The sequence below is a fragment of the Egretta garzetta genome, unplaced genomic scaffold, assembly GCF_000687185.1.
Source record: "Egretta garzetta isolate BGI_Z169 unplaced genomic scaffold, ASM68718v1 scaffold636, whole genome shotgun sequence".
NCBI lineage: Eukaryota > Metazoa > Chordata > Aves > Pelecaniformes > Ardeidae > Egretta > Egretta garzetta.
Window position 1 is genome coordinate 159431 of NW_009260012.1, and position 11252 is coordinate 170682.

General features: G+C 50.8%; 1 protein-coding gene across 5 annotated transcripts in view; it reads left to right on the top strand.

Annotated features, from left to right (window-relative positions):
- The window catches only part of PPP6R2 (protein phosphatase 6 regulatory subunit 2), a 122579-nt gene that overhangs the window by 62633 nt on the left and 48694 nt on the right, over window positions 1–11252 (top strand). For all 5 annotated transcript variants that reach the window (XM_035896080.1, XM_035896082.1, XM_035896083.1 and 2 more), the window contains 2 exons: window positions 1832–2018; window positions 2766–2903. In XM_035896080.1, the coding sequence (XP_035751973.1) occupies window positions 1832–2018; window positions 2766–2903 (325 nt within the window). The remainder of the gene's footprint in view (window positions 1–1831; window positions 2019–2765; window positions 2904–11252) is intronic.

Genomic DNA, 11252 nt, shown 5'->3' on the forward strand with positions numbered 1-11252 from the left:
CTGGCCCCGCTCCAACAGGTCCATGTCCTCCTGGTGCTGAGGGCTCCCGAGCTGGACGCAGGGCTCCAGGGGAGGTCTCCCCAGAGCAGAGCAGAGGGGCACAATCCCCTCCCTCGACGCTGGCCACGCTTCTCTTGATGCAGCCCAGGGTTGCATTAGTTGGCCATTATTCAAATATATGGTCGATTTTCTTGTTGCTCAAAGATAAGAAAAGACGACCAGCTCCGCTTACAGAGAGAAAGTGCTCGGGCTGTAAAGGACTGGTTTTATTTTTAATCTGTTTCACTTGATAACAAATCAAAACTACTTGAGGAAGCGTGGGTAAGAACTGGCCCTCAGCAGGCGGTTTGGTGCGCAGAGTTCCTGCTTTGAGCCTAGAACTGCCGAGCCACCCGAGCACGCCCTGCCGGAGTCGCTAAACAATGAGTGGGGTAAGAGTAAACCACGGGTTAAAAATAAAGTCCAGCTGCCTTTTGACTCTGGGATCATCTGTACCATTGAAAGTGTGAAAAGAACGTTGAAGTTCAGTGCTTGGTTGAATTTCACAGCACTGACGAACGGCTCTTTGGGACTACAGTCACCTCTGTGTGATGGCCAATGGATCTTTTTTTGAAGGAGTTCTCTGAGGCCCTTTTTACAGGTAGGCAGTAGCTGGAATATGAAATGCAGATGCTAATCTGACCATGAAAGGCTGAAATGAGGTTTTAAAAAAGCAAAAGACAGCTCACTGGATGTCGGTGTTGTGGGGTGCCTGCAAGGCAGCCTCCCGTCCCCTGCTGAATTCCTTCACGGCAGGAGAAGCGGAGGGGCCGCGGCAGTGGGCTGTTGGCAGAAGACCCCCACGGAGCCGCACGGTGCAGCCGGCTTCTCGCGTCGAATCTCAGCCTGCGGGGACTTAGTCTCTCAGCAAAGCTACCACTCCCCAAAAAGCGTTCTTTTGTGTTGACCTGAGATCATTGTTTCGTATGTACGCACTTGGGTATTTGAGCCTTTGACTAATTATAGACATAATATTAATTATAAACACCTTACTGCCTTTTCCAACCATAAATATGACCTATTTCTGAAAGCACCCCCTGGAAGAGCAAGAAACAAGGTCAGGAAAAGAAAGGGTTACATCAGCTGTCAAATGTAATTTCGTATTCTGATTTAAGCGAGCACATGAGCTACACCAGGCCCAGTCGTATTTTCTGGAAAACAAGTTGATCTTACAGACGGTTGTAGACATCACTGAAAAACTGGGACTCAGAAGGTTGGCTACAGAGCGTTTGCTTGTACGTAGCCTATGCTCATTTGCTGGGAGTGTTGCATTAGAGCAAATGTTCTGTCTCTAAATTCTCGTCCTCTTGATTTAAAGAAAAAAGTTCATCTTGAATTCATTCGGTAGTGGAAAGATTAATTTACAGAAATGTTACAGAAACCTGGTAACGCATGCGTTCCTCAAGTCACCCTTCAATTTGGGGGTTAGTTTTAGTTGTGCAAATGGATTCATATTGAGGGATTTTAAGAGATTTTAAGTGTATTGCAACCGATGAAGCATCGCTTTGAAACATCAGAGCTAACGGCAGTTTGGAGGCAGCTGAGATGCGTGATTCGGTGGTTGAAAACCCCGCATGGTGTGCTGCAGGCAACAGTGCTTCCTTAAAACGCGCCCGTAATGTGGGTGGCCCTTGTGGCTGGGGGGTGGTGGGTTTGGGGTTGGGTGGGTGGGTTTTTTCCCCTGTCTCCAGGATGGGCGATCCTCCCGCCCTTTACTTTATAACTTTAATCAGTGAAGATTTGCTTGAGAGTTTTCATTTGGCCTTTAGTTGCTCTGGTTCTGTCCTTGCAGATATCCAAACACAGCCTGTGAACTGCTGACCTCGGATGTGCCGCAGATCAACGACAAGTTAGGAGGGGATGAGACTCTGCTGAATATCCTCTATGACTTCTTGGATCACGAGCCTCCGCTGAACCCTTTGCTTGCCAGTTTCTTCAGTAAGACTATTGGGAATCTCATTGCAAGAAAGACGGAACAGGTAGTGATTAGATTTGTCCTGATACGTAAGCACAAATTAATTCGCCAGTGTTGTCTGTGTTGTATGGCAGTGTCATTGCTACCCTCATGGTTCCGTTGTATTCTTAGAGTTGAAAAATAGCTCGTCACGCTCTTGAAAGTAGGAATTGAGGTGCAGGCTTTGAAAAGTTCCCTGGACTCCTCAGCTGGGGGAGTTGCTGGCTCGTTCAGACACCTTTGCGTAGTTTTGGTTTCAGATCTGCAGTAGCTGGGATTTTCCTGTGCCACAGCTAACGCTTTATTTTTCGTACAAAGGCAAATTGGTGCATCCTTTGATCGTTGCCCAGAATCGTCTCGTTACATAAACAAAGCCTCAGGCTCCTGCCTGTACAAAGGGTGCTGGAAACGTGAGCTGAACGGTGGTTTAGGAGTACACGTGTTCCAATTCACAGCTGATTGTTTTAAATGAAGGCTGTCGGGAGCCTTCGTGGAATGAGAAATTCTCCAGCCTCACCAGCTGCTTGACCCTCTTATTTCTGTGGGCTTGGGCTTCTTTGTGACATAGGGGGAAGAAAAGATGGGTAAAATGATTTGATTTAGTATTGCCTTGAGATGGGAATGTTCTCTCATTCTCTGGAGAATTTCTCAACCCAAGTAGCTGTTCTGCATCAAGATGGGTTGGTTGGGACCAGCAGGTGAAGCGTTGGAAGCTCTGTGTGCCATCTCTCTATGCTGTGCTAGCAACTGATGATGCCGCTTTTCTTTTTAGGTGATTGCATTTTTAAGGAAAAAAGACAAATTTATTAGCCTGGTGCTAAAGCATATAGATACATCAGCAATGATGGACCTCCTGCTTCGTCTGATCAGCTGCGTGGAGCCCGCGACTCTACGGCAGGAAGTACTGAACGTGAGAATCCACCACTTTTTTTTCTTTAAAAGATTGGGAACAAGAGGGATTTGTTTGTTTGTGTCTTAAAGAAATAGAATTCGTTTTGTCGTTTGTTATGAGAGCGGATCCACTCTTCTGAGAACTGCTTGTCTTAGCGCTAGAGCCTGCACGTCGGGTGCTTTGGGTGCTTCAGCCTGTTTGTGGCTCGCAGGGCAGAGCAAGCCTGCCTCGGCCACTGGCAGTAAAGGATTTCCAACTCATTTTTCCATATAGCCACAACTGTTTACTCCAGCTGGTTTTGCTGTAGAGCTTTGACAGAGGAGATTTGTAATCCTTCCCAGTGCTCAGAATTTCAGAGTGATCGTTTGGGACAGTCATTTGTTTAATTCCTCACCGTGTTCAAGGGTGTATGTGATTTTTGGAGATGATATGGCGCGCCTCCTCCTTTCCCTTCCCCTTTAATAGGCAGTCTTATAAACCATCTCATTGGGACGCTAGTTTGCTTTACAGGTAGGACAAGTTCTTCTCCCTACATAGCCCAGTCTGGGTGAGGCTGCATCAGCCCCCCCTTTGGTGGGCAGATGGGCAGGACTTCAGCTCCCTCTCAGTAAAGCAGGAGAGCAGTGTGCCATACAGAAAACTGTGCTCGAGTCATTGGAGCCCACACCAGGATTTCTAAGTTTGGCAGACTGTGCTGCCTAAGCCTTCCGTGATGGGAACATCGACCGCACCAGAGCTGAGCAGGTAGATGTGCTTTGCAGAGACTCGCGGTAGGTGATGGTCACGTTCGAGTCCTCCGCTCAGCCCGGCGGTGCATCGCGCAGTACACGCGCCGTTACAGAGGAGGAAAAAAATGGGTCCTTACAGACTTGTACAGGCATTCACCCGTGAAAGGAAGCCTTCATTTTTTGACAGGACAGTGAGCAATTCAACTGCTTAGACATCACGTAGTAACACCACGAACGGAGATGGGAGGCAAATGCCGTCAGGAGATGGACTGACGGAGGATAATGATGATGGAGGATTCACTGGAAGGGAAAGCAGCTTTGCAGAAAAGGTCCAGCCACATCCCTGGCCACGATGGGGTGAGGGCAGGGTTGCTCCCCTCTGCTCAGCACTGGTGAGACCTGTCAAGATACTGGGGCCAGGCAGGGGCTCACCAGCGCAGGATGGACATTGCAGTAGTGCGGCGTAATACCATTACCAAGATAAACGCAATTATTTTTAATTCTGATGTCAAAATGGCATTTTAACTGAGTAGCGTTTCTCCTGCGTGGATGGCTTCCATCCAGAAAACTTCCAAATATCCAGGCTTCCAAAAGCTAACCGTACATAAACAGGCAGATCTGGACGGGATGTATTTTAACCCCATCCTGTCAGGTTGATTCTACCTGTTAAAGATTCCACGCAGTCAAAACAAATGAAAGAAGTGAAGATAGCAGGTGGCACTGGAGGTGCTCCGCAAGGCTTTTTTCCAAATAGTCTTGCTATAAGTATTGTCCCCAAGCATTTAAAAACCTGATGGCTTAGGGGCTTCTCAGAAGAACAGAAAGTAGAAGCAATACTGAAATTTGGGATTGAGTGCTTAGAGAAGCCACTTCTCAGCAGTTTTGGCAATATAGTCAGGAACTTCAATCTCCAGAAAAATGAAATTGCAATCTTGATTTTTGGTACGGATTGGAAATAGAAGTTATACTTCATGGACTGCTTTAGCTTTCCATCACATCAGGGAGAAAATACTGTTAGTCAGCTGGTAGCTAGAACGGATGTGAATGGTTTGCTGTCTCAGAGCACTCTGTGTTGGACCAGATGATCTCTAAAGGTCCCTTCCAACTCAAACCAGTCTGCGATTTTGTTTCTTTGGGATGCTGGGCGCCTCAGGGAGGTATCGGGCTCTTGTCAGTTTTAGCAAGAGGAAAAGCATTATTATTAATTTTCAGGGACTCCTGCAGCTGCAGTTGGCTGATCGTCCCAGGCTCGCACTCCTGCTTTGCCACCCTGCTCCCACTCCTAACTGCTGAAACTCGGGAGAACATGGTCCGTGGTGCAGCATGTTGGATGGCAGCCGTAAGGCCGTGCACCCGCTATCCAACAGCACAGCGGAGTCCAGCAGCCTTCTGGTCTGGATCTGAGCTGCACGGTTTCATCTCTGCGCATTTAATTTACATCTTACATATTATGTCCTTTAAGGTCCTAGGTGTTGTCATCTTCCGTTAAACAGTTTCCAGCTGATTGATTCCTCTACCGTACGTTGAACCTGGATGCAAACACCGTTCACCAGCAGCACTGTATGTTTACAGTATGGCTTGAAATGCCACATTCCGGGGCTCTTCCCTGCCTGCGCATCTTCCTCCGTGCAGTAGCCTGTGTTACACAGAATCCCAGCCTGGCAGGGGCTGGCAGGGCCCTCCGGAGCTCCCCCAGTGCCACCCCCCTGTTCAAGCAGGCTCACCCAGAGCAGGGGGCACAGGACAGCGGCCAGGCGGGGGTTGAAGATCTCCAGAGAAGGAGACTCCACAGCCCCCCTGGGCAGCCTGGGCCAGGGCTCGGGCACCCTCAAGGTAAAGAAGTTCTAGATAGACACCCTGTGCCACAGGTTGCTGGCTGGCTCTTTATGCGTTACTTCTGTAGCACGGTGACAGCAATCAAACTTAGTATTGTAAGGTTTCCCTAGTGTTGATGTGCTCCGCTGCTGGATGGCGTTGAAGGACCCTAACGTCACGTCAGGGTCTGCAGGTCACGCTCCAGCTACTTCCCGAGTAAAGCATGAATGCCATCTGCACAACAAAATGCCTCCCGTGTTCTGTTGGTGTGACTTGGCAAAAGCTGAAAACTTTGCTGTCCAAGTACAGTTTGAGAAGCAGCGCTTTTCACTAGAAGGTGCCGCTGGGAGGGCATCGCGCGGGGTGAAAAGACCGCTTGTCCGCTTGACATTGCTGCGGTGGCGACATCTGCCTATGAACTTCCGTAGGGTCGTGATACGTTCCTTGCTGCCTGGAAAGGTGAAGCTTTACAGCGTTAGGTTTATGAAGATGGTATCTTAAGTTTTAAGTTGAACAGAATTGCGTTCTGTGTAACAAGGCCCACAACACCTCTCTCCTTAGGGATTTGATGTCCACGTTGCCGCTTTGACTCGGTGAGTCAGAGACTCCCTGATAATTGCACAGGAGCCTGATTCTCTGGCCTGCTGCTTTGGAGAGCCTTAGACTGCGACAGCTGGGCAGTGCTGGTGGCTCCAGTCTCTGCTCTGTTTCCTACTGAATCACAGGATGTCTTGGGTTGGAAGGGACCCCTAGAGCCCACCCAGCCCAACCCCCCTGCAGGAGCAGGGACACCTTGAACCACATCAGGTTGCTCACAGCCCTGGCCAACCTGGCCTGGAATGGTCCCAGGGATGGGGCCTCCACCCCCTCTCGGGGCAACCCCTGCCAGGGTTTCACCACCCTCACTGGAAAGAAGTTCTGCCTTAGATCCAGTCTAAACCTCCCCTGCTTCAGTTGAAAGCCATCCCCCCTTGTCCTGTCCCAGCTGGCCCTACTAAAAAGCTTGTCCCCCCCCTTTCCTCTGGGCCCCCTTGAAGCCCTGAGCGGCCGCACTCAGCTCTGCCCGCAGCCTTCTCTTCTCCAGGCTGAACACCCCCAACTCTCCCAGCCTGGCCTCAGAGCAGAGGGGCTCCAGCCTTCAAAAGTGGACTTTCAAAAGTGTGTGCTTGTAGTTTGCCTTGTCTACCCCTTGCTCAGATGGCGGTAGCCTGGAGGTTCTCCCTGTCCTAGTGCAAGTGTTTGGCTTCCCGTGCCAAGTGAAGCTGGGCCAGTGATTCCACGAGGGCTGTAAGCTGGCGTTGCCGCAGAAGGAGGCCATCCTGCTTTCACCTCCTTTCTGCTTCTTCTGCCCTTCCAGCTCCTCTGGAGCCTTTGCCAGCTGAAGCGTTCATGTGGTTGTAAGGTGACATGGATTAGGGAATTGATCCAACTGAAAACACCTCTCTCATTTCTATTTTTGCCACGGTTGTTTTCAGGCAGCTCAGTTCCTTGCTTTGGGTTGGTTGGGGTTTTTTTTTTCCTTTTTTGCATGGACCTGTGCAACGATAAGGGAGGAGAAAGGAGCGGAAGATAAGTGGATGAGTACGAGCAGAGAGAAGGTGGCAGGGCCATTTTATATGTTCTTAAACTGTTTGCAGAACTACAGTTTGTGGTGGTTTTTTCCTTTTCTCTTCCTTGATCTGTAATTGAGGGCCTACAGTTAACATGAAGACATGATAATTCTTTATCCATTTCCTTCGGTCCATGCCTGACAGAGGAATGCTTTGTTCGTGTAGCTTGGGTTTTGTTCTTCTGAAGAGCTGTGCCATCAGGAAAAAACCTGGCTAGCACGTGCTGTTTCCTCCATACTTCTGTCCTGAGCTGGACAGAAGCACCATTCTACGAGGAAGCCTCCAGATTCAGCAGCCTGGGGTAGGTGTGATGTAAGTGAAGTAATCTGTTGTCTGCATTGCACCTTTACATCCCTGTCTCCTCCCTCTTTCTGGACTCTTGACAACCGAAAATAGTGGAAGAGTCTCATCAGAAGCCTCTAAGGAGGCCCTTCCAGCAGGCTCATCTTTCAGGCAGCTACATTTTGGTATCCTGGGACAAATCTGACAGCGGACAGATGGATGACAGCATATTCTTTTGATCGGTGTCATTTGATCCTGGAATGTCTCTCTGGATCTGTGAAAGACGTAATACTGACTTTAAATAATTTACTTCTCCTGCAGCAAGAAAGCTCAGATATGGGTTGCTTCTTGAAGCAAGATAAATGGCATCAAAGAAGTCTGTTCTCTGCGTGTTACTGGTATAAAATCTTACCTAGAAAAATGTGAAGAGGCACGATTGCCGTGAAAAGACTCCACATCTGGTTTTGCTGGCAAGTACTGGGAATTCATGTGAAGCAGATCCAGTTATTGTGGATATCTCTTCTGCACTTCATCTTCTCATGCTCCTCTTGCTGACAAAAAGTACAGCTCTGTTGTGTCATCTTCACCGAGGAGCATTAGCCTGTCCTCCTGATTCAGGTCTGGAGGAAAAAACCCGCTGTGGCTCAGCCGGAGCAGGGTGAGTCACTGGGATCTCATCGCCAAACCCCACCTTGGGGCTGCGGAGCGGGTTACACCGTTGGGCGTACCTGACGCGGTTTCCTCGGTAATCAGGAGAATGTGATCCCTGTTATTCTGAAGAGAAATCTGCTTGTCCTGGCTGGATCCGTCTCTTTGCCCTGGGTACTGGTGAAGACCGCCCAGGCGTGGAGCATGGCTTCTGCCAAACCCCCTTGCCAGCTCAGTACCTCTGTGGTTGAACCGATCTTCCAGTTTCCACCGCCTGTAGCCAGGGCGTCATGTACCCCTTTTGTCAGTTTGACATGGATAGTGATCATAGCACAGAAAAAAACCCTCCCTGCACGTTGTCCCGCTTTTTTCTGTTGCTTTCATGTGTAATGAACCACAAGAATAACAAGGGTGTATTCTTCCTGCCGTCTTTACCCTGCAGAAACTGTAGCTCCCAGAGCCAGGTTAGACTGGCGCAGGTATCTTCCTCTTGTAACAAAAATTGTCCTACTGCAAGATCAGTCCTCAGGTGAGGGAAGTTTAATGTGAATACTTCGGCAAAGTGACTCTTGATGTTGTGATCCATGAAAGATCGGGCAGCTTGGTCTGTTGGTTGTTGCAGGGTCCCGTGTTTGAACTTGAACTGTGGCTGATAAGGAGTATCCAAGCCAAAGTCACACCGTTACTAGGTGTATTTTCAGCACGTTTTACGAAACAAAGTTTTGTTCAAGTCCTAATATAACAGACTTCCTTAAGCATTGACTCTGCAAGACCTCAAAGGTCGGGAGGCCCCCAAGAAGGTCCAGTTGCTTCCCCAGAGCAGGTCCCACTGAAGTCGATTGCCCAAGGCCTTACCCAGATGAGTGTTCAGTGTCTCCAGGAGTGGAGATCTGCCTGGGCCCTCTTCCAGTGTTTGATCACCCTCAAGTAGAGAATTTTTTTCCTAATGTCCATCTGGAATTTCCCTTCTTCTTGCATCTTGTGCCTCTCATTCCATCATGGCACCTCCGAGAGCATCCTGGCTCCATCTTTTCTCCCTACCCCACTAAGCAGTCGCAGACCTCAATAGGATCTCCCCATTGCCTTCTCCTCTCCAGGCTGAGCAGACCCCGCTCAGCCTCTCCTCTGACCTGATGCGCTCCAGCCCCAACCATCTCAGTGGCTTCCATGGGACCTGCTGCGCTATTGCAATGTCTGTCCTGCGCTGGCAGCCTGGCCCCAGTATCTTGATGGGTCTCACTGGTGCTGAATGGAGGGGAGCAATCCCTGCTGGCTGCCCTTGGGCTGGCATGGCTGGGGATGTGGTTGGGCCGCCTTTGCTGCAGGGGTGCAACGCTGACTCCTGGCGTAATGGGACCTCTAAGGGCCCTCTCAGCCTTCTCCACAAGCCGTTCCTGGCTGATTGACTCCCGCCCCGTCCTGCTGCCTGGGGTTATTCCAGCCCCCATGCAGGACTTTGCATTTTGACTGTTTTGAACTTCTGAAGTTCTTCCCAGGCCATTTCTCCATGTCTAGGGGGTTCCCCCCGTCCTGCGTATCAGCTGCTGCCCCCCAATGTGGTGTTGTTCATGAACTCAATACGGGTGCGTTTTTTTCCCTTTTTCAAGTCTTTAACGAAAATACTTAGCAGTACAGTATTGACTCATTTTTTTATTGGTAATGTCTGCTGTTAGGCCAGCCTGGTCCTTGAGCCCAGTAGCAGGTTATGTGCGAGGGAAGTCATCGCAGAGAAAGGTAGGAGTTAGTACTTAAGCAAAACGGTCCATCCCGATGTGTGGAAAGTCAAGCAGGCATGGGGGAAGGTCCTCACGGGGGAGCAGGGCACTCCTGCCTGGGCTCGTGCAGGCGTCGCGCAGGCAGGGCTGAGATGGTGGAGTGGGGATGGAGCACCCAGGAGCACAGGGAGAGGCCACCCGAGCAGGCAGGGGTGGCGCTAGGAAAGCTGGAGCTCGGCTGGAGTTGAACCTGGTAAAGGATGGGACAGGCAGCACAGGGACTTCTCCCGAGCTTCACCCTAGCTGGGCCCTGTAGTTACTTGTGACACACCGGAGATGTCCCTTGGCAGCAGGATCGGTGCACTCGTGGTGTCAGGAGGAAGGAGTGGTCGTCCAAGGGCTGGATGAGCCTTGGCAGCCTCCCCGCGCACTGGGGGAGTTGGAGCTGCTGGCCTCGTCAATGTGAATTTTGGGCTCGGGTGCCTCTGACTCCCTTGAGGAAACCTGTTCTTCCTCGCCTGTTCCCGCCAAGCCGTGGTGCCTGTTCTGTAAGTGCACATCTCCTGGTGGGGAAAGAGCTTCTCTCATGTTGCCGACTTCCAGTTGGTCCCGCCTTGGGAGTCTCCATCCTCTGATCCTTGCGTAGTCTCCAGCTATTCCTTCTTCCGTGCAAAATTAGGGTCCAGAAAACCCTGACTAGGTCCCGGTTGGCCATGCCATCTGCCGGGAGCCCCACGTTGGTCAAGGCCTCCCGTGTGCCAGGTTTAGTTGCCCCAGCTGGTGGTGGGGCACCGTCCCCTCTTGCACGTCACCATACAGCACCTCCGCACCCCCCATCCGTGCCCACTGCCTCATTAACTGCCGAGTCCCAGTTTGCTGGGACTGGTTTCCCATGTCCCGCTTGTCCTGTGGTGCCTGAGCGTACGTGATGCAGGTGCTCCCCAGCAGCGGTTGGGAGCCCAACGCTCCCTGACTGGGAGGCAGCAGACAGGAGCCTGCTTTCTTTGCAGACAACAACCAACTGCTGCATCAACCGCCTCCTTGCTGGCCCTGCGTCTTGCAGCCTTCCTTTTCCCGTAGAAGAATTCGAGTTGCACATATGTGCAAGTTTTCTCCCCGGGAATTCCTTACAAGTGTCTCATCTGTCGGTGAGAGTAAGCATGTGCTGAGTTGCACGTGGTCGGAAGAGTTTGTGTTTCAGGTGGGACTTCTCACGAGATGCTGAGGGTGACGATGCTGTTCTTCGGGCCGGCGAGTGCCGCGGGTGTCGCAGCTTCCGTTTGAGGAGGCAGTTAGAATCATAGAATCATAGAATGTTTTGGGTTGGAAGGGACCCCTAGAGGTCATCTAGTCCAACCCCCCTGCAGTGAGCAGGGACACCTTGAACCACATCAGGTTGCTCACAGCCCCGGCCAACCTGGCCTGGAATGTTCCCAGGGATGGGGCCTCCACCCCCTCTCTGGGCAACCCCTGCCAGGGTTTCACCACCCTCACTGCAAAGAATTTCTTCCTTAGATCCAGTCTAAACCTCCCCTGCTTCAGTTTAAAGCCATCCCCCCTTGTCCTGTC